The sequence below is a fragment of the Mesoplodon mirus genome (genome assembly GCF_964341445.2).
Source record: "Mesoplodon mirus genome assembly, chromosome: 18".
In the NCBI taxonomy this organism is placed as follows: domain Eukaryota; kingdom Metazoa; phylum Chordata; class Mammalia; order Artiodactyla; family Ziphiidae; genus Mesoplodon; species Mesoplodon mirus.
Genome location: NC_138994.1, coordinates 53,522,423 through 53,548,688, shown reverse-complemented (window position 1 = coordinate 53,548,688; position 26,266 = coordinate 53,522,423). Strand labels below are relative to the sequence as shown.

The window sequence follows — 26,266 nt, the reverse complement described above, 5'->3', positions numbered from 1 at the left end:
AGCCCGCATGCCTAGAGCCCGTGCTCTGCAACAAGAAGCCACAGCAATGAGAAGCCCGCGCACCGCAACAAAGAGTAGCCCCCGCTCGCCGCAACTAGAGAAAGCCCACATGCATCAACGAAGACCCAACGCAGCCAAAAATAAATAAATAAATAAAATTTAAAAATCAGTTACTATAATTTACCACATCAACAGATCAAAGGAAAAATCATATGATCATCTAAATAACAGCTGTATGAATAGTTAATACAACTCAACACTCATTAAAAAAAAAAAAAAAAGAAATGTCAAACCTTCAATGCTTACTTCACCTAGGAAGCCTCCTAAGTGCCCAGCTAAGAATGACTGCTTCCCCCTATCCCAGGTCACTCTGTCACTTCACTGGTACTTTTTTGTTTTTTTTTTTGACTGTGCAGCTTGCTGGATCTTAGTTCCCTGACACCAGGGATCGAACGTGGGCCCACAGCAGTGAAAGCACTGAGTCCTAACCACTGGACCGCCAGGGTATTCCCTCTTCGTTAGTACTTTTAACTTCCTGCTCTGGAAGTTGGTGACCCATGTACTTTCTTTCACTCCCATTTCCTGGAACTGTGGGCTCCTTGAAGGCACAGTCCCTGTTTAATTCTGCTCTGTATACCTGTGGTGCCTCCATACAGTAAGTGCTCAATAAGTGCAGGTTGGGTGAATGCTACTGATGTGTGTGGCCATTTTCTGGCTTCCTTATGGAGAGCAAATGAAGGCGCCAGACAGCAACAGAGAGCAGGAATGAGCCCCCCACCTCACTCCCCTGTTCAGCACTGAGTCCCCTGGGGCTACTCACCAATGCAGACAGGCTCCTGAGAATCCCATAAGGGCTGGGTGGCGTTGAGACAGGTAAGGAGCCTGGCACCCTTCAGCTGGTAGCCAGTGGCACAGTGGAAGCGGGCACTACCTCCTGGGTGGAGGCTGGTGACAGTCACAGCTCCATAAGCTGGACGTCGGGGAAAGTGGCAGCTCAGGAGATAGGCTGCAGAGAGAGAATGGGTGATGTGGGTGTGTGTGTGTGTTGAGTGGGCTGAGTCATAGCCAGGGCAAAAGGGGCCTGCCCCAGCCTGCCTTGAGGTGTCAGAGGAAGCATCAGGAATTCCAGAAGAGACTCTGATCCCCTCCCCAGAAGGTGCCAGTGATTATTTCCAGCAGCCTGGGCTGGTTACTGGAGCAAGCACAGAGGTGGAAGTTGGAGCCTTGGGTTCTGGTCCAAGCTTTCTGACACTGTAGACAAGTTACTTCGCCTTTCTGTGTCCTAGTTTCCTCATTTGTTAAATGAGGTTCAAAATGCCAGCCCACTTACGAGGATATTGTGAGAATAAATGAGGTAGTATTTTGTTCAGCTTGGTATCCCTGGAACCAAGAAATGTTTATTGAATGACTTGTAGATGTGAAAGAACTTGAAATAGAGAAAAGCCTATACTGATGTAAAGTACTGATACTATGTTTCCTATAGGGGACAAATATGAATTACAGCAGGAAACACTTAAGTCAGAGACAGTAAAAGCTTTCCCAGTATTCACTGAGAAATGCTAAAAGGCTTGATGGCAAGGCCTGTGGACTTTTTAAAAACAGAATGGGTCGAGGGTGGCAAGGCAGGACACGCCTTCAAGGAAGCTGTGGGAGGGACAAGTTGCCCTGGGAAACTTGGTAACTTTTAGAACTGTCATACCAAGTATGACCGAATGGTGGCAGCAAATCCTATTAAAAAAACCCGGCCAATCCCAATCCAGAGCCAAGCTGGGGCCTTAGCTAAAAATAGGGGTCAGGGCTTGGGTCTGAGAGGTGGTCAAGGAGAGAGGCTGAGTGAAGAGTCTGAGCTATAGTCTGCAAACCCTCGGAGGTGGTGGGAGAGATGAGGACCGTCTAGACTGATGACCACTCCTGGGTCTTGGAGTGGAGGAGGCCCACCCTTACTGATGGTACTAGGTGGATAGGAAGAAAGGTCCAGGCAGGGACTCTACAAGCCTCTGTGTGCCTTTGTATGAGTATAAGAAAGGGCTGCCTCTGGGCAGACGAGGGTCCACACACAAGTTTTGTGATTTTCACCTGTCCTGGTCTTAGTTACTAGGTCTGTGAAAGGGGGAGATGATTCCTACTCATCCCTCTCTCACAGAGTTCTTAAAAGAATGGCCAATGAGTGATTGCTTGTGATTGGTAGTCAGTATGGGGCAGTGCTTAGGAGGTGGGCTCTGAGGTCAGACTGCCTGGGTTTGAATACAGGCTCCCCTACTTGCTGTGCCACTTTGGGCAAGTTACGTAATTTCTCTGTGCCTCAGTTTCCTTGTTTACCCACCCATTTGGAGTCTGCGTCCAATGCTGTTGCATGAGAGGTTAAGTGAGAGGATATATGTGCAGTGTCTGGCACAGAACAAATACTGCACACACCAGCTTCCTGTTATTGCTTGTAATTTTGATTCATAAAAGCACCTCACATCTGCATGCACCTTCCAGCTTCTAAAGTGCCTTCACACTCTTCTTACTTGATGTCTACCACATGCTTAGGAGGAAGTTAGGGGTTATTAACTCACCTTCAGGTGAGGAAAACTAAGGTTCGGAGAGACTGAGGGACTTGCCCTGACCACACAGCCACTAAGTGGTAGAGTGGGTGCTTGAAACTCCTGGCTTTAGAGCCCACTGCTTTATATCTCCTCTTTCCCACCTGCTTTCCCACATGAAGTAGAAACCTGGGCTCAGGAGTCAGAGAAACCTGAGAGTAATAACGAAGGCTGTCCTGGGTGGTTGTTCAGGGCGGCCACTCACAATGATCTGGGGAGAAACCCCAGGCTGGGATGGGATGGGACACTCTACCCAGAATGGAGGGGGGAGTGACACTGAGGGCAGTCTAGGTCATGAGCCAGATGTCATGCTCAGCACTTGTACTTCCATCTTCCCCATGAGTTCTTATCACAGTTCTGGGAAGGGAGGTCCCCCATTTCACAGATTAGGAAATTGGGCTGGGATGAGGTGAGAGCAGGAGGCTGGGGGCGGACAATGAAGCCCCCAGACTCCATGGTGGGTAAAGTGCCACTTCCCAAGACGAGCTTCCTCCTGTTGCCATGACAACTGTGCCCGGGGAGCCTGCATCACTGAAATCTGTTGAGCTATTTTCTCCCTGGCATCTGTTTCTGGGGCCAAGTCCAGTGCCAGGAATATTCAGGAGGGAGGAGGGGGATGCCTGGCAGGGCCTTCTACTTCCTCACCCTGCCTGAGGTTGTGGGAGGGGAGTTGGAACTTGGTTCTGCAGATGAGGGCCCAACCTTATGATCTCCAACATTATCTTGGATAGCTCTGACAGGGGTGTGGGTACAGGGCCCCTCACCCCCTCTTCTGGCACCCTCTTTCTCCAGCCCAGGGAGACGCGCGTATGAGCACACGCTCCTGTTCCCATCTCTGGGATCAGGGCTAATTACAGCCTATAATTAGGGGAATTACACTCATTAAGGAAAGAGCTGATCATTGACAAAAACTGGGCGAGGAGGGAGGGCTTCTGGGAACTGAGAAAGAGGCAGGACTGGGCCAGCTTTCCCAGCCCCTCCTTGGGGTCTGCACCCCTCGCCAGGCCTCCAACTCGCTGCCTTTCAGCCACCTTTGTCTGGCCCAACAGAGAGAAGGTCTGGGGGTTTGTGCAAAGGAATTTGCAGCAAGAGAGAAGGTTACTGTGGTGTGAAATTATGCCCACTGCTAGGGAGGATTGATGAGCCGTTAGGGAGGCTGGTCGGGCTGCCTAGACGCTCACCCTTGCCTCAGCTGGCCCCCTGCCTCTGACAAGCCCCTGGCCAGCCCCTGATGGCCACCAGGCTCCCTGTTGCCACACCAGATTGCTCCCCCAGTTTAGGTGGAGAGGCCAGGAAGGGGTGAGTACTCCTTAGGGGAGAGGTCCAAGCATCCCCATCCCCAGAGGAGTGACTGTGGCTCCCGGCAGGACCACGGAAGTGGTCCCTGTCAATGCAAGCCAATTGTTCATGTCAATTATTTCCCCATTAGCACTCCCCAGTCTGAACTGGTTACCTTGTCACAGCTGTGCAAGGGATCAAGAAGACTTTGGGGAAGAAGGGGCCAGGAGGGATACTGATGGGAGAGGAATAGGGTCCCAAACCCCTTTTCCTCCCTTTCCCATCCTACTAGCTCTTTAACATAGTTCCGGTTTCTTCCTGGATGTGTGCTAAGCCCTTGACATGCACCATTTTGTTTCATCCCTACCAAGACTTTGTGGAGTAGGTGTTTTGGACTCATTTTACAACAGAGGAAAAGGAGGGTTAGAGAGGTCAAATGACTTGTCCAAGGTCAATAGCCAGTGGGAAGGAGATTCAGACACAGATCTGCCCATATCCTGAGTCTGTGATTTTCCTATTACGTCATGCCACTCTCCTATTTCCAGCGGTGTTCTGAGCTGACTGGGACATGGCCAGGTCCAGGGTGGGTGAGGCAGTTCAGGAAGGCCAGGTTGGTAGCTAAGGACCTTTAGATGGTCACTATCAAGCCCCTTTGACCTCGACCCCCTTGCATTTGGGGAGAGGCCTTCTGTTGTTACTGCCTGTTAGGTGTCTGCCTCCTGAGGAGATTCTGAACTCCTTGAGGGCAAGGACTTGGCTGGATCTTAATAGTGCCAGTCTCTAGCACAGGCCTCGCAAGGAGCAGATGCCTAGGAAAAGTTTACTGAATGAATGAATGAATGAGTGGCAATGGACACACCTGGGGCTGCCTGATTCAGTCCCCCTTTGAGACCAGTTCTCTGCAGGGTGGTAGGTGGAGGAGGGAAGGTCCTGGAGGTATCAGATGGGCAATACTCACCTCCAGTTGTACAGAGCTTCCCTGGGCAACTGAGTTGTATGTTACTAGTCTCTCCATGTTTTCCCCAGGCTGTAACAGCACCAGAGATCCCCAGGAGGGCAGCCAGTCTGGGCTGGTATTTTCCTCAGCTACCCAGGCCTACCTTGGTAGTAGAAATGGAAGGTGCCAGGCCCAGCGGGTGGTGGGAGGCTCTGGAACCTCAGGGCCGCTTGGTGGGTGGGGCTGCGGATGACATGGCCCCTCATCAGGAAAGACTGGTTGGCCAGGGGCAAGGGGTCAGGCCCCCCGAGGCCCTCCACAGTTACTGTCTCCCCTTCTCGGAGGCTGATGTTCTGGACCTGTCCATAGAATAAACAGAGCAAAGCAGAAGAGTCAGGCTTCCTTTTGCTGATTGAGCCCTGCTGCCCTCAGGCTCCTGCAGGCCAGGGGCATGGCCAATCCTCAGTGCCCCTTAGGCACTGGAGCCCCCGGCCCTGAGCTAGGCACTTCAGTGCAGGAAGAGCTCATTTTACCTTGCTAGTAACCCTGTGAAATGGGACCTGAAGTTCAGAGATATCAAGTAAATTATCCAGGGTCACGTAGAGATTAGCACAAGTGGGATCTGTAAACATGTCTGTTTCCAAAGCTTTCCAGCTACACCAAATGGTTCCTGTCCCTTCATAGCTCTAGGCTCAGCTTTCTCATCGGTAAGGTGGGGGTGCAGTTGGTGTGTTGAACTAGATGGTGTCCGCCGAGGGCCTGGCCAGCAAGGTGGGCTCTGAAACATCAGCTTCCCCTGAACAGCCTCTGTTGTCCTCTCACACCCAGCTTGCCTCAAACTGAGCACCCCCTTCTCCCAGCTGGCAGCTCCCCTGGCTCCCCAGATCAGGGAATGACCTTACCATCCATCTGCAGGCCCAAGTTAGAAACTGGCATCTCTCCTCCTCCCTTATACCCCACATCAAATCCGTCATTCCCTCCTGTCAACTGGCCCCCAACTCTGTTCACTGCTCTTCATCCCCGCTGCTACTTCCCCCGTCCTCGCTGTTATTGCTCACCTAGACCCTCTCAGCAGCCTCCTGCCAGCCTCCCTGCCTGCAGGGCTTAACCCACTTCTCCCTCCACCTCGATATTCTCTGAACTGCAGCCAGTGAATAGCCCTGATATGTTGCTGCTCATGGTGCTTCCTTATTTAAATCATCCGTGGCTCTCCAGTGAGCCCACAAAGACCACAGTATCTAGTCCAGACTCCTTGCTGTGGCCCTCGAGGCCCTGCCCAACTTGGCCTCTGCTGACTGCTCAGCCTGGCCTTATGCCACGCCCCTCCACGTGCCAGCCACCCTTCTGTTCTCTCTTCTCTGGGCCTCTTTTTCCAGTCCTTTCCTCTGGCTGTCACAGGTCCCTCTGCCACCACCCCAACGCCCTTAGACCTTCAATCCCTGGAGCATCCTCTGGGCTCCATGCCTTCATTCAGTCAAACAAGGATTGGACAGCAACAGACTCTGCCCAGAGGGGAAGTGTTAGTGTGGCCTGGTAAAGGAGCACTGGATTGGGAGCCCAGAGGTCTGGGACCTAATCCTAACCATGTGATCTTGGACAAGTATGCCGACTATTTGAGCTTCATTTTCTCCATCATATAAAATGCCTAGTGTGAATCTTTGCTACTCAGAATGTGGTCCCTGGGCCAGCAGCATCAGCACCACCGGGGAGCTTGTTAGAAATGCAGAAGCTCAGACCCCACCTAAGATCTACTAAATCATCCTTTGCATTTTTTTTTATATCTCTGATTTTCTTTCTTTCTCTCTTTTTAAAAGTAATTAAATAATTTTTGGCTGTGTTGGGTCTTCGGTGCTGCTCGCGGACTTTCTCTAGTTGCGGAGAGCGGGGGCTTCTCTTGTTGCGCGGAGCACGGGCTCTAGAGTGCAGGCTCAGTAGCTATGGCACACGGGCTTAGTTGCTTCAAGGCATGTGGGATCTTCCCAGCCAGGGCTCGAACCCGTGTCCCCTGCATCGGTAGGCGGGTTCTAAACCACTGCGCCACCAGGGAAGTCCTCATCCTTTGCATTTTAACAAGGTGATTCCGAAGCATTGATCTATATGGTTTCCAAGGTCCTTACTCTGTTGCTCTGAGGCAGGACCTTCACAGATTGTCCTCCTGGGCTAGTTAAGTGGCATCCAGTGAGCCACCAAATCCTTCCTAATCTTATCTCCCAAATATTTCAGTTGACTCCTCCTCTCCATCCCTTTGTCTCTATCTTGGCTCTGATTACCTACCACCCTCCCCCCTACCTATTGTTCCTCACCTGGCCTTCACCCCTCCCATCCCCAACTCATCTCCCTGGCCCCGGCTGTCTCAGATTGGACCATGTCTCTCTCCTACCCAAAGCCTGTTGGTGACTTCAGATTGTCCACAGGAAGAGGTCCAAACTTCCCAGCTCACAGTTGGCCTCAGCAGCTATGCCAGCCTCTTATCTTCACTGCAGCCACAGGCCATGCCTCACTCCCCTCCTCCGGGCATCTGCATATGCAGGATCCAGCCCAGGGAACGCCTTCCGTTTTTCCTCTCCTGCTGAAGCTGCTCATTCTCTCGGGTTTCAGGGCCACCATCCTCTGCCTCCCAAGCCAGGCCAGTCAGTTCCTTTACTTCAGGCCCCTCTACCGTCTGTCTCTCTTATAAAGCCTAAAGGTAGCATTTTGGGTCACAATGCCCCCTTCACTGGCCAGTTGCAATAAAGATGTGTGGAAAGGGTGAATGTGCGGGTCGCTAGAGGTACATTCCTTGCAGATTTCTGTAAACTGAGAAGCACAGAGGATGCTGAGCCCAGCCAGGTCCAAGGACACAGCTGCGCTAGGCTCTGGGCCCCTCAGACTGTGGGTGCTGAGAGCATATGTGCCCTGCAGACTCCCCTGCCTGGGAGAAAAGGCCTAGGGAATCTTTGGGGCTGAAGAGAAAGCTCAAGGCAAGGTGCTGGGGCAGATGTGCAGCCTCTCCATGAGGAGCTCCCCTCCAGGGCACATTTGGGTGGAGGCTGCCGGACCATCTGCCAGAGACATTCCTCAGGGAATTCCTGCAGCAGGCGGAGGCTGGATGAGGTCCCCTCAAACTTGGAGATTCTGTGATTCTAGAGTTGGGCAAACAAGACTCACACACGTGGAATCTGTAATTATCGAGAGATGCCAGGCAGCATGTAATTCTGCCTTAAGTGGGACTGAATGCATGCAGCAGGAATCCTCTAGGGGGGAGTGGAGGGGGTGCAGGCTCAGGGAGAGCACGTGGAGCAGGTGGGGCTGAGAGCGCCTTAAGGGGGCAGGGCCAGCCTGGGAGGAGGAGGAGGAAGGGAGGACATCACTGCAGGGAAATTACTAATGAAGTGAAGGCAGAGAAGTAGACATGAAGTTAGCATTTTTCCTAGTTCCCATAAACACCCTTTAACCCCTATCTTCCAGCTCCTGACCCTGCTTTTTAGCCAGCAACAGTGGACAGCAATAACAACAATTACCATTCACAGAGCACCTACAATGTGTCAAGCCTTGTACTATTTACAGATATTTCATCCTCACCAGAATTCTGTAAAGTGGGTGGTAAAATCCCCTTAAGTATACAGAGGCTGGGAGAGGCTAAGGTCACACAGGTGTTAAGTAGCAGAGCCTGGCCTTGCTGGAGGCAAAGGCAGCTCCCTCCCTCCTAACCTCATGGGGGTGAGACCTGCAGACAGATTTCTAGACATTTTTATTCCTGGGTCCCAGGTCCGCCAGGTTTAGCAGGGAGGTGGTTTTTGGCTACACTGGGCTTTTTTCAAGATGTTGAGCCATCTTTCCCCCAGAAGCCCTTAAAGCTGAGAAAACTGGGAGCTGAGACCTCTGTCCCCCTCTGATCTGGGGAAGGCATGGGCCCCTCAAAGCTGGTCTGGTGGCAGGGGTTGCCATGAGAGCATGGAATGGAGTGGGCCTGATTACTTGGGGCTCTTGTCCAGAAGGTACTCTATTCTCACAATGGCTGCCTATGCAGCGCTGGTCCCTTGGGTTTCAAGCACCCACTTGCAGGCCTGCCACAGTGGCCAGATGTAATTTGTCACTTGTTTGAGGGCCAGGCCTGACAGGGGCCAGACAGGGCTGGGTGTTAGACAAGGGGGGTGATGAAGTCTTGATGTAATTTGCAGGCATCTGAAGGGCTCAGGAGACAGATTGAAATGTCAGCTCTGCTCACGAGGGCTGTCTTCCCACACGCCTAGCCAGTGACAAGAGGGGAGCTGGGGATCAGGCCGGGGAAGACAGAAGCAGAGGGAGCCGAGGACAATTCCCACAGGACTCTGGGCTGTCTAACGCTGCCCAGCTTCCAGCAGACCAGGGGTCAGTTCAAGGAAGGAAATATGGCTGCTTTGAGGGGGCTGACTCCTTCCTGGATGGGAGGTGGGGAGGATTCAGGTTGCCCTCTGCCAACCCCAGACCATCAGCCTTGACTGGCCTGTCGGTCCCCATGGAAGCTGCCAGTCGGTCTCTAGGACATGCTCTAATGGTGCGACTCATAGACAGGATGGTGCCACAAGTCCTTGCACACAATCATCTTAGTACAACCCTGCACAGGCCACGAGCTCAGGGATGACTTGTGTGTAAGCCCCTCCCCCAGTACCTGAGTCCCACTCCCAGAAGCTGACCAAGGCCCCTGTTCCACTGCACTCTCCGATCACCAACACCTGTGTGTGTACTCTGACATAAACCCACTGCATGCACACAACTCCCTCAAACACATGACGTGGCACACATGCCCACACATACATGTGCTCCCTTACTCCAACAGTAGTAGAATCACAATTCTTCCCATGAGATCCTTTACAGTTTTCAAAGCTCTTTCACACCCATTATCCTCACAGATCTCACAAAACCTCAATAAGGGAGGCGGGGCAGGCTGTGTTTACCTCCAGTCTATAGAGAAGGGAACCTCGTAATCAGGGAAGTTGAGAGCTCCTCTTTGGGTCACACTGGAAATCCAAGGCAAAGCCAGGACTCCAGGCCAGGACTCCTGATTCCTGGTCCAGTGCTTTGTCTTCATGCAAGCATCCCAGGCCTCTCCCCTGAAACTGGGAGAATTCCAGATGGGGTTCCTAGAGGAGCAGGCAGGGCTGGGCTGAGAAAAGGGGTTGGGGATGGAGTTCTCCAACTGTTCCCAACTGAACTCTCTTTCTGGAACAGGCCAATCTTCTGGGCCAGGGGAAGAACAGGGACTCTTGAGTCCTGGGATCAACTCCCAGCTCCATCATCGACTAGTTGATAGGTCCTTGGGCAAGTCACATGACATCTCTGAACCCCAGTTTCATCTGTGAAATGGGATAATCACACCCACCTCATGGGGTTATAACGGTTAAGTTAGATCCCGCCTGTACGGGGCTCAGCACAGAGTGGGCGCAGCATGAACAGTCCTCTTTCCCTTTTTTGGAGAGACCTGGGCCCCACCCAGGCTGTGGACCCACCTCACCTCAGGTCTGCCAGGGCTCTGCCTGGGAGGCACTGTACCTGGGAGCCACCCTCTCCCTAGCGCAGATTCTGAGCTGCTAGGAAGCAGGAAACAGGGTCCAGGGCCTGAGATGCCACTGCCATTCTGAGCTATGATGGAGCTTCCCACCCAGAAAAGGAGCCATACTCAGAGGGACTGGCTCGGAGGAGCCTTTTGCATCATCTGGTTCAACCTCTTTTAAGAGAAAGGGAAACAGGCCCAGAGAAGGCCAGGGGCTTAGCCCAGTGACTGAGAGATGGGCTGCAGAACCAGGACTGGAACCCCACTTTCAGTTTCTGTGCTCTATGTGACAGCTTCTATGCTCTTGTCTTAACTGATGCTTGTCTACAAACACTTATGGGGTAAGGTCTGCTTTAGGGAGGGGAAGAGGGGCCTAAATCCATGGGGCTAGACCTGTTTGCTCCCTTGTGACCCCCCCCTCAGATAAGCCTTCTAGGAGCCAAGAAAGAGGAGGTTGCTGAGAAATCTCACCCCCCTGACCCACCACCCTACTCCTGCGTCCATATCAGGCCTGGCCCTGACCTGGCCTAGAAGGGTAGGGTGTTCTGGTTATCAAACTGGCAGCTGGCCTGGCATGGGAGAGCAGTGTTCCAATGGGGCCATCTGGGGCACTAGGGCAGGGACTGTGGGCGGCTGTGTCCAGGCTCCAGATGGTACAGAGAGCGGCCAAACCAAGATGGGGATGGCAGCGGGAAGGCTCTTAGAATGCCAAGCACAGTGAGAGACATGAGCCAGGCCCAGAAAGGCCTGGAGCTCTCAGGGGAGCTGGCTGCCTGGAGAGGAAATGGGACCCTCATGGGCCATGGGGCTCGTGCCCACCCATCCTGAAGGGTCTTCTCTGGATCTCTCTAAAAAGAGCCTAGCCCAGTGCCCAATCCCCAGCTGAAATAGGCAAGCCTCTTCCCATCATAGAGGGCTGGCCCTGGCCTTCTTCCTACAGGCAGCCCAGACCCTCAGCCGCAGAAGGCACAGATAGCTGCAGCATCCTGAAGGGAGGTGGAGGCCAGGGATGAAGCAGGTTAGGAGGGGCTGTGGTCTAAGCCATGAAGAGATGGGCTCTTAGGGATTCTGGAACCCCTGAGGCTGTTCCTCACAAAGAGGGAATTGAGAGGGTCTTGCCCAGGGGCCCAGCCTTTAGCCAGAGCTGTGGTCACATGGCAGGGGTTCAGCATGGTGTCAGGCTGACCTGCATAGGAGTGTGATCTGTGGGTCTTTAAGATGTTCCGGACTTCTGTGGTGGTCCATTGGTTAAGACTCTGCACTTCCAATGCAGGGGACTCAGGTTCGATCCCTGGTTGGGGAACTAGGATCCCACATGCCGCGTGGTACGGCCAAAACAAAAAACAAAAAAAGTTCCTCTCCTCCCATGGTTCCTCCAGTCCCCCTTGCCTGGATTCCATCCCTTCCACCAACCCTGAGCCATCCCTGTGAATTCACGGAAGGGTAGGCAGGGGCTTACCCATGATGGGAAGAAGCCACAAGCCTTCCCCAAGCCTGAAGGAGCAGTGGGCAGCCTCCTGGGCATTCCAGCTGTCTCATCTGTCTTACCCCCAGTGCACAGCGTGGCCTGGCCCAACTGCCAGCCCTGGGCAGGAGGGCACTGCACTCAGGCCTAGCCTCTGGCAGGAGTGCAATCCAGAAGCCATTAAGCCCACCTCCTGCTCCTAGGCAATAAAGTCACCTGTTCAAAACTGCCTGGGCAGGCTTCAAGGGCCAGTCTGCCTTACCTGCTGCTTTCCAGCCAAGGCTTGGCTGCTGGCCTCTCATCTTTCAGGCTTCAGAGCAGGTATCATCACCTCCGGGGAGCCTTCTCTGACTCCCCCTGGCCCGCCCATGGTGGAGCGTGCCCTATCCTGGAATTCCTACGGTCCTCTGTGCTTCCCACTCCTATCCCTAACAGCATTGCGCATTCTGTGGTCATCATTTTTTTTTTTTTTTTTTTGGTCATCATTTATGATTTCTGTCTCCCTCACTAACTGTGAAGATCCATGTCTCCAGCACCCAGTACAGAGCCTGGCACATAGTAATTGCTCAATCTGTACTTGTGGAACAAATTCACTCATCAAAAAACATTAGTTAGGCCTTCCTTGGTGGCGCAGTGGTTAAGAATCTGCTTGCCAATGCAGGGTACACAGGTTCGAGCCCTGGTCTGGGCGGATCCCACATGCCGCGGAGCAATTAAGCCCGTGTGCCACAACTACTGAGCCTGGGCTCTGGAGCCCGTGAGCCACAATTACTGAAGCCTGTGCACCTAGAGCCTATGCTTCACAATAAGAGAAGCCACCACAATGAGAAGCTCGTGCACTGCAACAAAGAGTAGTCTCTGCTCGCCGCAACTAGAGAAAGCCTGCGCGCAGCTACGACGACCCAATGCAGCCAAACATAAATAAAAAAATAAATAAATTTAAAAAACAAAACATTAGTTAATGATTAATGGAGTGACCTTGGGCAATTCCCTTTCCTTCATGGCCTCAGGTTTTCAACTACCCATTGGGTATTGGTCTGCAGTGTCATTAATTCTTCAGGTCCCCAAGTGGCCTGTGTGGTGTGGCCAGGAGGCTTAGATAGGAGCAGAGGTTGCTGGAACTGGCCGTGGAAGAACCTTAAATCCTGCTTCAGCCCTGATGATTCCGTCCCTCCCCACCCAGCCCTCCCTGCCATGGCCTCAGGTGCTCTCAGGCCATCAGGGCCAACAGGGTCCCCAAGGACTCTGCCCGGTGGCGGTAAGGTAGAGGGCGGGGCCAGCATCTGCCTGCTCCGTTTCCTGACAGCAATCCAGGGCCGTGGCAGGTCTTCCTCTCAAGGTTGCCTGGTAACGGCTTTTGCATTTGATGAAAAAAATGTGGCAGAACCAGACAACAGACATGGGGCTTCCGGAGCTTCCGGGGGCTTCCGTGAGAGGGTGGGCATCCAGGGTGGGGCTTGTGCCTGGGCCAGGGCCAGGGCAGGCAGAGGCAGCATCTTGCCTCATTGTGGAGAGAACCAGGACGGGGCCCCCCCGGCCTGGCCTAGTGGGCGTCCGTGGGGATGGTAGGCTTGGGGGTAGAACCAGCCCAGGCCTGCACAGGGGCAGCCCGCCTGGCATCGGCCCCCTCCCACCCCCTTGCCCACACCTGCAGCTGGTGCCTTCCACCTGGTGAGCCACAGCCAGTGCCACCACTCATTAGGTGATGATTTTACATTAATTACCTTAATTAAGCGGCACTGAGTGCTAATGGCTTGAGGGGGGGCGGCTGTTCCTAATTACCCTCCCAGTCAGACCGGAGCGAGGGGCACAGGGCTTGACAGCACAGGAGCAAACAGTTACAGAAAGAAGGGGAGGGGCCCACCAGTGCTGAGAGAACGTCCCCCTCCGCAGGGCCTGGCTCAGAGACCTGGACCTGACATCCCCAGGGGGCAGGGCTGAGGGTGCTGCCCCAGGACAGATGAGCTGGCTTTAGGCCCAGATCCAGGGGCTTTGGGATGCGTGGGGAGCAGGCCGGGAAGGGGGGATAGGCAGAGCTGTCCTCTTCCCTGGACTCCTCCTCCGCCCCCTCCCTGATTCCCTCAACTGGGCCGAATGCCTCTCCTCCCCACCTCCATTCATTCGTCCATTCATTCAGTCAGCCCATGGAGAACCCAGTCTGGGCCGTGTACACCAAGGCACCCCTCAAGGAGCTTACAGTCTAGCTGGGGAGATGACAGCTATAAACAGACCCATACGAGACAGCGTGATGAGCGAGGATGGGGGATGCCCCAGGCTTTGGGGATCAGGAGAGAATTCCCAGAAAAAGTGATGCCAGGGTTGAGTCCTAGGGGAGGGGATAGGAGGATGACTCTTCCATGCAAAGGGACCAGTAGGTGAAACTGGGGCTTGTGGGGAAAGCACGCTTGACCCATTCCCTTAGCTGCAAGCTGTTTAGTGCAAAGCAGGAGTAGAGAACAAGGGAAGAAGTGGCTAGAGATGGGCCCAGAGGGGCTGGCCTTGATTTAGAGGCCCTTGGGGGAGACATGGGAGGTAGGATCGATTTCATTTGAGAAAAATGACGGCAGTGTGGGTGGAGGATGGTAATGGGGGCAAGCGTGAGTGGAGTGACCAGTGAGGCATCCACTACAGCATCAGGGGAGGGACGACAGAGGCTGGACCACGTGCGGGTTGGGATAGAGGGGGAGCAGCAGGTAGATCTGAGTCTGGGGGAGTGTCATGGTGACAACTTGGGCATCAGGGAGCTGGTGGAACAGGGAGAGGGAAGGGCCAAGGTGCCTCTGGTCACACAGCTCCAGGGATGCCATCTACAATGCACTGTGGTGGCCCTGCTCTAGGTTTCTGACTGGTTGGGCTCAGTCTCTGAGGACAGGAGTCAGGTGGCAAGGAGGTTTGGGGGAACAAAAAGGAAGAGCTGGGTTTGGGGCCTGTGGAGGTGGTGGAGCCTGTGGAACAGCCATGAGGACCTGCAGGCTCAGGTTTGGGGATTAAGAGGGAGCCTTAATGCCAAGGGAGGGATGAGATGGCCCAGGAAGGTAGGGGGCAGGGGGCTGGGCACTAGGTCTGGCTCTCCCAGCAGCTGGTCACCTTTGATGCTGCGGCCATGTCTGTCTTCCCACCTCTGCATCCCAGGAGCCAGCACAGGGCCTGGCCCAGAGGAGCTACTCAGGGAGTATTTGCTGAAGGGAAAGAGGAAGTGAATACATGAGCGAGTGAATATATGAGTGAGTGAGGCTCCACGGCTCTCACAGGTCCAACAAGGCCACCCTGAGTTCTTTCGACTCAGATGCATGGATTCAGACGCTCACCCAATCCCGTGTCCATCGAGGCTAGAGCCCCTCCTCAGGCTCTCCTGAGCTCCTGATTAAACCCTTGGGGGAAGAGGATAGGCACACGTGCTTCTCCAGCAGCCCCTCTCAGCCTAGGCATCGCTGCGCAGGAGCAGGAACCTCTTCACTCCCTGAGGCGCAGGGCAGAATCCAACCATGTTTTAGGCCCACTGCCCAGCCCTGGCCCTAGGTCCCTGTCCAACTGCTGACCCTGCACATCTCTACCCAACCCTCCCGCCCCCAGGGCCAGCACCTTTCCGGAAAGATAACACACTAGCCCCAGTCCTGTCCCTGCCGAATCCAGGTCACTCACCTTGATTTCCACACCGTAGCCAGGATAGACGGAGATGTAGTAGAAGCAGTCCAGGCCGACATCAAGGGGTGAGCTGGGGGCTGTAGGGGAGTCCAGAGAGCCCTCTGGGCCTGAGAAATTCCAGCTACAAGGGCCTGGGAGGCAGGAGGAGACATAAGGCTAAACCCAGCTCTGGCAAAGTGGATCCAACTACGGCTGACCTGTGTGTGTCTGTGTGCGTGTGTGTGTGCGTGTGTGTGTGTGTGTGTGTGTGTGTGTGTGTGTGTGTGTGTGGTGAAGCTCACAGCTTGGGAGGTCTATTACCCTGTTAAAAGCAGGGGACCACTTTCTCTTGACCACCTACTGTGTGCAATCTGATCTCAGTTCTTGGCAGCGGCTCAGTAAGGTAGGTCTTCTTATTGCCGTTTTACAGATGAGGCTCAGGGAGGTGAGATAAAATTTCTAAGGTCTGCTGTAGCTGCTTCCGATCAGGATTTGAACCTGGGTCTGTCTGGTTCCCCAGGGCAAGGCAGGCCAGCACAGTGACAGAGAGGGAGGAATTCAGGGGCCCCTCAGCTCCCCCATTCCCATCTCTAGATCTGCAAGCCGTCAGGCAGCTGACCTGGTGGCTGGACTGTGGTGACGGTGGTGGTGATGATGGTGCTGGTGGTGGTGGTCCCCTCCTCATCCCCTGAAGCCATAGAGGTGGTGACGGTCCCCTCAATCCCAAGCCCTGTGGTCTGCGACATGACCTCTGGAGCCCAGGGCCTGCCTATGTCTCCAGGACCTTCTCGGGTCGGAGTCCATGCCCTGCTAGGGGGTGTAGTATTGGGCCTCTCTGCTGGGCCTGGGGTGGGCATTGCCAGACTGGGCCCTGGAGGTAGGGGAGCTGTGATATGAAGTGCAGGGGGCTCTGACTCCAGGCTCCAGGGTCCTTCCCTGGACCGGGGCTGAGTAGGTGCTGCCACCATGGCTGGAGTGGGGCTGGTGAAGACGGGGCGGCTGTCCTGCTTGGCCAGACGGGGCAGGGGGCTCGGGGTGTATGGTGTAGGCGGGTCAGGCCGGAAGGGCTGTGCTGGCCTCAGCGCTGCCTCCCCCTCCTCCAACCCCTCTTGTAGGAATTCCTCGAGCAGGGGGTGGTGGTTAAGCAGCTTCAGGGTAGGGGCCGTTGTGACGAAGTGGATGCCTCGTTCTGGCTGCTCAGGTGTGGGGTTCACTGTCAGCTCCCCATCCGTCTCCTCCATGCCTGGGGCCTGCTCTTCCCCCACTGTAGGGGCCTCCGAGGAAAGTCCTGAAATAGTAACAGATGATCAGAGGTTCTCCTCCTGCCCCACAGTGAGCAGCATCACACCTAGTCCAGGCAGTAGGAGATCCACCTCTCTTTTGACATAGAGCCTTGGGGAGTGTCCTCGTGGTTGAAAATCATGGAGCTATAGAATATTAGAGCTGGAAGTGAGATAATATCACATACTTTAAGGATGGCACATGAGATATCCCTTCTCCTCCAACACCAGAGGTGGACATTACTAATCTATCATTGCACTATTTCCTGGCTGTTCTCAGATTCGGCCTCAGAATCCTTCTCCACACAGCACTCTAGGCAGCCATGCCCGATGCCTCAGACCAACATGACGAACAAATATTTCTCATCCCTAACGTAGCTCAAAGGCCTTATTTTACCAATGACGAAACAAGGTCAAAGAAAGGAAATGACTTGCTCAAAGTCAACGACCAGTCAATTGAAGACCTCAGATGACACCCTTAGCAAGAGTGCCATCCCCCACCAGTGTGACTTTTCTGCCTGAGGTTACAGGACATTGCATTCAAGTTCACTTGCTGTTCTCAATGAACCTGGTCATTAGTCTCAGGAAATGCTTCATATATTTGGGATTTTATTTTAGATTCCCTCACAGACACATGACGACATTTTTGTTGGGGTCCCATTATGCCCTATTTCTCTCAATTTTCAGAAAATCATTTCTTTTGTCTCTCTCTCTCTTTTTTGTCCTTCAACAAAAGCTAAACTCTGGAGTAAGGCAGATGTAGCTTCAAATCCATCACCGTGGGACTGTGTGACCTTGGGCAAATAACTTAAACTCTCCGAACCTTATTTTTCTCATCTGTAAAATGGGGTTTCTTTTATAGGATTAACTGAGATAATATTACTTCCCTTTCCCATTTGCTGTGCCTCTCTGAATTCTCTTTATCTTTCTTTTGACACAAGCCAGGGGCCATCTAGGGCAGGATCTAAAGTAGGGTCATCTGCATGCTACAAGCCCCTCCCCCCCCCAATCCATGGTAGACATTATTAACCAATTTTGGTTATTTCTTGCTGAGGCCATATGGTGCTTCAGAATCCTTCTTAACACAGTTATCCAGGCAGCCACTACCAATTGATTAGATAGGCTATGGAAGAAGAAACTTATTTGCTGTTACTGGTCTGAGGTTGCTATGCTATTGATTGTATTGACTTATTTAACCACATAGCTGAAGAGATGATGCATATTCTGCCTGTGGCCCACTAGGCTCCCCAGATCCTTGACTGCCAGAAAAAGGTCAATGGATGCTGGCTCCAGATTCACTTCACATAGAATTTTGCCAGTTTGGAGAAGGCTGGGAAGATATTCTGATTTTAACAGCTCTCAAAATGGCTGCATGAAGATTTGAAGGGAAACACAGCCAGGGTGAGATAACAGAGTTTGCAAGGAGAAGGTTGGTTCCTCTGCACGTCCGATGGTGGGGCTGTCATTCCACGGGCTCACACCCACTCCATGGATTGGCAGGCGTGAGGAAGCGGCAGATGGTCTACAGTCTGTTCAGGAGACCATGGTGGCTCTGATGTGTCAGACAATTGGGAGGAGGGAGGAAATTGGGGTGAGGGAGGTGGGTGCAGGTCAGAGGGCTCTCCACTGCTCTGGGTCAGAGGGGCCTTGGGGCCCCAAAGCCCTGAGGAACGAGGCCCAACCCCTATCTCCTGAGATGCTCACTAAAGGAGTCCATCTGTGCCTTGGCATTCTGTACCAGACACTGACAACACGGTGTCCAAACTAGATGCCCAGCCAGACCCATACCCCCTGGAGCAGGTGGTCTGGCAGTGTCCCGTGTGTTTCATCTAAGTCAGTCCAGGGAGTGCCTCTGACAGGCCAGGACGGGGCTATTCTCTTTGCCCAGCTCCCAGATATCACACGGTTTTTGCCAGGTTACCTGAGAGTGATCATAGCATATGACAAGGAAGAAGAGCCTTTCTCATCACATAGACTGGAGCCTTAGGGTTCCAGTGTCGCCTTCCAGGGTTGCCCAAGAAGAGATGTAGCAGAGGCTCCCAGGGTAGGCACCTGCGGAAGTCTTCAGTGGGAGAGGGAGTGTCTCTGTCTCAGGAAGGGACCGTAGCGGGCACAGCTCCTCCCGCTGGCTGCCAGGTGGGTGCTGGGCAATGGAGCAGAGATAATGGGCGCCTCCCGTCACTGTCGATTGCACTGACTGTGTTATCTGGGGGGACTGAGCACTTGGTTAAGTGGGATCGAGATAGCATACCAAACGAGCAAATTGATTCTACAGTCAGCTGCCACGTGGTCCCGGAGGGTGCTACCCACTACCAGAGAGGGTAAGATAATCTCTGGGAGACAAGCCATTTCCAGGGAAAGGGCATCTCCAGACACCCTGGATGATTCTGATGGAATCCTGAGGCCCTGTGAGCCCCCTCCCCAGGTTCCTCTCTGCCTGGGCTGACTGAGTCCAAAGGTGTAGAGACTGACAAAGGGGGAGTGTGATGCAGAGGAAGCAGCAGGAGGTGTCAGGGACCCAAATGCCCAGTCTCATCAGGCACCTTAATGTGTGCCAGACACTGAGTTGGGTCGTTCCCGGATCTTGGATTATTTAATTGACACTACGAGTCTGTGAGGTGGGTATCTTATTCCCACATTATAGAAAAAGAACCTGAAGCCTAGAGAGGGAAGGTGAGGACTTGTCCAGTCACACAAAGGTGGAGCTGGGACTTGAACCTATGTTGATCTGGTTCACAAAGCCCTAGTCTTTCCAGGACACTAGCTTGCCTCACAGGAGGAGGGGACTGGGGCTACCCAGCAGAGAGTCCTCTAGCCAGTTGAGGAAACTAAGGCCCAGAGAGAGGAATGGACTTGTCCAAGGTCTTATGCAGGTTAGAAGTGGAGCTGAGGCCAGAGTTTCTGGCATCTGGGACCTGAGCTGAGGCTGAGCTGAGCTGGGCCCTCAGGAAGCCTTCTGGTTGGGACCCAGGGAGCCCCCATTCTGTGTCCAAAGCACACCCGAGTCTGGGACTCAAACCAGAAGCCAAGGACACCGCTCCGCAGGGCGGGCATGCCAAGTCACACATACACTGGGGTGTAAATGTCAGCTCTCCACTTAAAAGTCAAGTGAGCCTGGGCAAGTCAAATCTGTGTCCTTTGTGTCCTCAGCTGTAAAACGGGCATCTTGGAGAGGTTCTGTGAGAATCTTTTTGTTCTAAATAGCAGGGTTTGTTTGTTGTTTTGTTTTTTTTGGTGGCGGGGACTACAGAGGGAGAGGCCACACTCCGAGGGGGGAAGCCCCCTGCCAGGGCAGCACTGAGCAGGCCTTTAGGGTTGGGAGAAGCCGGCCCGGGTGAGGCCTCTCCTTTCTGGGCGACCATGTCCCCTGTTGTGTGGCAGGTGTGTGTGACCTCGAGCGTGTCAGCGTCCTCAGCTGTACAACGAGGATAATACTGCATCGTGCCGCGCAAAGGGCAGCCGCCTCCGAGGCTGGTATGTATGTGGGGGACAGTGGCCCACAGCAAAACAGCCCCCCATGATCCCCACCTGCCCGGTGCCGGTGCCGGTTCTGGAACGCAGGAATGCACACCCTGGGCTGCTGCTCCCTCCTCTCTTCCCGCGGGGCCGGGGGCTGCGTCCTCCAGGTGGGCTGGGACTGGGAAACACCCCTCGGCTCCCACACCACCCTGTCGCCGTTCCCGCCACGGAGCTTCCCGGCAGCCCCCAGCCCTGGTGGGCCCCGCCGCCGCCTCCTGGGCCCTCCCCCCGCATTAACTCTCAAGCTATGCAAATAGACATCGGAGGGAGCCCTGTTTAAAGTATTTAGACGAAATGAAAAAAGGCTTTCATCGGCACTAATGAGCCATTCAGGATGCCTCCCCGGTGGATTCTCTCCCGCTCCGCCTCCCGGCCCGCGCTGCCCCGCTGTGGCCCCTCTTGGGATTGGAAGCCCCCTCCCCTTAGCCCCCGCCGGGGCCTCCCAGGGAAAGCCGCCTGCCCTGCCCGCTCCTCCCCTGGGCCCAGCCGGGTGAGGGTGGAGACAGGGGGCCGCGTGCTCCACCTGCACAGACTGGGATCTAGATGGGTGCTAGCACGGTGCTAGCTTCTGTTTAGGGAAAGCCATAACGACTGGGGACCCTTCTTCATAGCATCCAGCTGGGTAGGGGTGCTGCCCCTGTCCGATAGGTGGGGAAACTGAGGCTCAGTGAGGCCCAGGACGTTGCCAAGGGTCACCGCCCCTGTGGGCTGAGGAGTTGGAATTGGTCTGTGGGGAGACAACGGCGGAGGGTGGTGGTCCCTGCCTGGGGCAAATGCTGCACCAGGCAACACGCTCCCGATGCCACCTCAGGCCCAGGTGGGCTGTCTGCTTAGTGCTATTGTCTCTGCAGATCTCTCTGCTCCACACAGAAAGAAACACCTCAGGTTCCAATCCCCAATCTATGTCTCACTAGCGGTGTGATTGGGCAGGGGGCTGCCCACGCGAGCCTTTGCTTCTCCATCTGTGGAGTGGGGACCTCCTGGGTTTGGTGAGGGCCATCTAGAGACAGGCCCATTCTCCCAATGGCCAGCCCCACCCCGTACTCTGCAAGGGCAGGGGGACCTGCTGGCCTTAGCGGCTGGCACAGGAAGGGGACCCCACAGTTCTCAGAAAGGTCAGGCTTGATCCCCAACTTGTGGCAGCACCAGCTTTCAGCTGAGGGGAGCATGACTGCAGGTGGGTACAGGGGGAACCTGGGGGATACAGTGGGCAGGGAGCTACCCCTCAGGGTTCTGGAGGTTAAGCTGGCCCAGCATAGGGAGAATGAGTATTTAATGGGATCCATTTATTATCCCATAAAAGCTAATGAGTTTATTCTGGAGGTTCTCTGGCCCCTTTCAAGTTTTAATAGGGAATTAGTGAGGGCCTGGCCCCTGTGGACCCCCTTTATCCCAGACCCCGAGGGAGGGAAGAGAGGCCCCTGGAATAAGAGCACCTGGGCCCCCCAGAGCCAGAGCCTGGTCTCCGCAGCGACGGTTCCACTGGGCCCAGGCCTACCTCCTGAAGTGAGGGTCCCCAGCTGGAGGCTGGCAGGGCCACATAGGGCCCCTGAGGCCTGATTCCATGTTCTACTACTGAAATAATTACCCCACAGTATCCCTGTGTCTGAGGTAGGTTTGCTGCTGTCGACTACTTGTATTAACAGAAAAGGCAATATAAGCCCTATACGACAGATGGGGAAACTGAAGCCTAGAGTGGGGGTGTGGCTTCTTCAAGATCACCCAAAAGGTATGGCAGAGGCAGAATGGACACTTTCTGCCTCCTGTGGTTTGCAGCCAGGCAGCTACCATTACTCAGTGCTCATGTGCTAAGCATGCACTCAGCAGTTTCACATGTAATCAGTTATCCTCCCAAGAGACAGAGACACTGAGACCCAGAATGGTTAAGTAAGTTGTACAAGGTTGCACAGCCAATGCGTGGCAAGCCTGGGACTAGAACCCAGAGCTCAGTAGCTCCATAGCTCAGCTCAGTCTACTGCTCCCACTGGCCCTCAGCTGTACCTCTTGACTATCTCCCCACCAGCCTGGCCGTCACTATCCTAGGGCACTCTTGCTGGGAGCCCTGCAGCTTGGGGTGATGGGGAAGGACTCCTGGCGGTGTCTTGGAGGGCCAGTGGTTAGGGTGGGCAGTGGTTTGAGTGTGGCAGATACACTCAAAGGGAACTTCTCTGCCAGAAAAGGTGCCTTCCCCCTTCTGCCCTATTGCTCACTACTTTGTCTCTTTAAACTTTCCTCATCCTACCAGATCCAGCTCCAATCCCCACCTGGGATTGAGGGAGCCATCCCTGCCTGGCCCAGTGGGTGACAATAGCTCTCTCCTCTGATCTCCTGGGGGCACTTTTTGGTAGGCCCTCAGCACACGTACAGCTTTGTCCATGGCCAGGGATCTAGCACAAGGCATCTCTCTTCCTGCATCTCTGCCCACAAATGCTGACCCCTGGTGCCAGGTACATTGAAGGTGGGCTCAGGGGACACAGTCTCCAAGCCAGGATTCTGCCTGTCTGCACACTTGGAAGGCTCCCTGCTCCCCAGAGTGCTTGGCCCTTGGCCAGGAGGAGTGGGCAGGGCAGGGCAGGGGCTGGCAGAGGTGTGTCCTGCAGGGAGAAGATGGGCAGCCAACCCTTGGCAGTGCCCCAGCACAGCCCCAGCTGGCAACTGATGAAGAGTGTCTGTCGGCACAAGCTGGTGGGCCCTGCAACCCCAGACTACCCTCTCTTCCCCTGCCACTGACCGTCCCCCATCTCACCCTCTTACTACCCTCTCTTGGCCAACTCCTGGCAGTTCGGTCAAATCTGGAGTACAAATGCGAATGGGGGCACCTCCTCTTGGCTGGGACCCAGGCAAGGAAGTGGCTGGTCCCCAGAATCTGAGCGCTTGTAACCTCTGTGCACATCGCATCCCTCCCTCACTTACACAGGAAGAAACAGAATCCAGAGAGGTTTCCCAGGTCACACAGTAAACTTGGGGCAGGGCTAGAACTCAAGATTTTGGGGCTCAAAGAGCATGTGGCCCAACTGTTCTGAAGAGTGAACCCTCCAATACTTTTGGGGCTGTCTGCCATCTGTGGGCATGCCTCCAGCGACAGAGAGCATGCTGCTTCCTGGGCTGCCAGGAACAGCTACCCCCCCCACATTGTACTAGGTTGGGGGTGGGTGGGTAACCCTGGGCTTCGGCATCTCCAGCGTTGGGGTCTTCTTGCCGATGGAGGGAGTATGGGGGTAGAGCAGGCAACACCCAGGAGTCAGCCCACCTGTCCTGGTCCCGCCCCTAACAGGCTAATAGGTCCCTCTGCACAAATCACTTCCCCATCCCGAACTTTCATTTCCCCATCAGTAAAATGGAAAAAGTATCACATTCCAGGATCTGGTGAGCCACAAAGGGCTCTGTGAAAAATATACTGAACGCCACTGTTAACTGAGAATTTACCATACACCTAGCACCATTCTAAGGTGCTTTTACGAGAATTAACTCATTTATCCCCCCACAATAATGCTGAGATATGAACTTTCATAGGTGAAGAAACTGGGACCCAGGGAAGGGTAGTTCCCAAGTTACCAGTTTGGATGTGTCAGATTCAAACGCAGAGGCCATGCAGCCCTCGTGCAGTGCTGTTTCATAGAACGTTTCGTGATGATGGAAATGTTCTATGTCTGCATGTCCGTCATGGTAGTCAGTAGCCACACGTGGCTAGTAAGCCCTTGAAATGTGGCTGGTGAGACCAAGACACCGGATTGTAAATTTGATTTCATGTTCATGAATTTACATTTAAATCGCCACATGTAGTTGGTGGCTACCATGATGGAAAGCGCAGCTCCAAAACCTGCCCTCTAGACCCAGAAGTACTCAGCGCTCAGAAGGGAAGAGCCTAGAGTGGGAGGGGGTCCTGGAGAAGATTAAGATGGGCTGACGGGGTACTTCCCTGGTGGCGCAGTGGTTAAGAATCCGCCTGCCAATGCAGGGGACACGGGTTCGAGCCCTGGTCCAGGAAGATCCCACATGCTGCGGAGCAACTAAGCCCGTGCGCCACAAGTACTGAGCCTCTGCTCTAGAGCCCGCGAGCCACAACTACTGAGCCCATGTGCCACAACTACTGAAGCCTGCACGCTCTAGGGCCCATGCTCCGCAACAAAGAGGAACCACTGCAATGAGAAGCCTGCGCACTGCAACAAAGCATAGCCCCCACTCGCCACAACTAGAGAAAGCCCGAGTGCAGCAGCGAAGACCCAACACAGCCAAAAATAAGTAAGTAAATAAATAAATTTATTAAAAAAAAAAAAAAAAAAAGATGGGCTGACAGTGTCTACTCCCTTCCTTTGGGCCCGGGAAAACTGGGGCCTGGGGTTGGGCAGGGAGAGGTGACAAGGAGCCCTGGGACTTCTTTAGGTTTTTCATAAAGGCCTCAGGAGAGCTGGGCCTGTCAGCCACTCACTCCTCAGGGAGGGTTGGTGCCACCCACCCACGATGTTTTCTTCCCAACCTGGGCTGAGCACTGATGTTCGGAGGGGTGGGGTGTTCAATGGGCAATTTGGGGAGCTCAGGCAGAGCCAGTATAGGAGGACTTTATGGATGGAGGGCAGCCAGGAATGCTTGGCCTCTGGCGATTTGGCCCAAGATGGGGCCAGGGTGTGTGAATGCTCCATGACAATGCCTGCTGTGCTTGGCTCACCTGCCCCTACCTCTCTGCCCAGTCAGGCACACAGGGGCAGGAAGCCTGGCTTGGCCACCACCCCAGGGCTCCTGGGCAGCCCCAGAGTAGCTGCCTGGTCTTGGGGTCAGGGGAGGGCCTCACATTTACTGAGCACCCGCCATGGGTCAGGCAGGACTTCCTAGGGAGCTGTCTTCCACCCAGAGCAGCACCTTTTATGCCTGGAATCAATATTTTACACTTTGTATGTGAAGGAACTGAGGCTGAGAGGCAAAGTGAATCATCCTAGTTCATACAGGAGGAAAGTGGCAGATAAGGGGTTTGAACTGGGTTCGCCTGTTCCACAGCCTGGGCTCAAGTTTCTACTGCAGAGTTGCTGCTTTGTGTGAGCATGCGTGGGCCTGTGAATACGTGGGCCCGTGTGTTTACATGAGCGTGTGCATGCGCCTGCGTGTGTGTGTGTGTGTGTATGTGTGTAGTTCCAAACACACAAGGGCCAGAAGTCATTACCCTTTGTTCTCGACCATGGACGCCACACCCTGGAACCTGGATTCACAGTCCTCGAGCCTGGAAAGGCCCAACCTCCCAGAAGGGATGCACTTCTCCCCAAGGCGGCTGCTGTGCTGCCTCCTTCTCACCCTGCGCCCTTCTTGGACCCTGACTTGACCCTTCCCAGGGCCATGTGGCCTGGACAGCCCCTCAGGCTCTGGGTGTGTGGGGAGAGAGGGGACAGGGCTCTGGGCCGCTGCCCTCTTCTCCCCACTGCCCCTTCCCTCCCGTGAGGCTGTGGCCAGGGGCCCAGGGTAGAGGGAGCGCCCAGCTAACTGCCACGTTCTCTGCTTTCCAATTTAAAATCTAATATGGTCTCGCCACTGCAGAGCTGGGGGCTGGAGAGGTGATTAATGAGGCTCTGCTACAGCGTCGCCTGCTGTGTTCTCCACCTTCCCCTGCGGCCCTGAGTTCCCTGCACCTGCCTGCCTGCTGGCCCTGGGACCCCTAGCCCTGCCTACCCGCAGTTCCTGGTGCTGGACAGGTGGCACAGGAGCTGGGGGCCTGGAGTGGGGCGTTGGGAGAGAGAAAGGGGCTGGCCTTGGACGTGGGGGCAGCAGGACTGACGCCCACCCCTGGGGCAGGCTGGAAGGAGAGGAACAACCTGGGCCCTCTTTGGCCTTACCTCCCTCACCAGCTGGTAACTAACCATTCTGCTAACTCCTCTGTGATAATGCCAGCTGGCAGGAGTGTGGCCAGAGCAGAGGCGGGACGTGGCCCTGAGCTGGGTGCTCAGGTCAGCCCTCCCCCAGCACCGCCCCCTCAGCAGCAGCAGGGATCATATTTCTCTGAATGGAAAACCTTGGAAATGTCAGCTGGGCTGAGGAAGGCTGTGAAGGCCTTCTCCCTGGAGCTGGTACCAGGGCCGGCTC

The 26,266-nt window shown here is 54.5% G+C and overlaps 1 protein-coding gene across 4 annotated transcripts in view; it reads right to left on the bottom strand.

Annotated features, from left to right (window-relative positions):
* Nucleotides 1-26,266, bottom strand: part of SEZ6 (seizure related 6 homolog) — a gene marked incomplete at its 5' end in the record, with an annotated part of 44,497 nt that overhangs the window by 7,811 nt on the left and 10,420 nt on the right. For all 4 annotated transcript variants that reach the window (XM_082604589.1, XM_082604590.1, XM_082604591.1 and 1 more), the window contains 4 exons: nucleotides 821-1,006; nucleotides 4,964-5,159; nucleotides 15,420-15,553; nucleotides 16,021-16,689. In XM_082604589.1, the coding sequence (XP_082460715.1) occupies nucleotides 821-1,006; nucleotides 4,964-5,159; nucleotides 15,420-15,553; nucleotides 16,021-16,689 (1,185 nt within the window). The remainder of the gene's footprint in view (nucleotides 1-820; nucleotides 1,007-4,963; nucleotides 5,160-15,419; nucleotides 15,554-16,020; nucleotides 16,690-26,266) is intronic.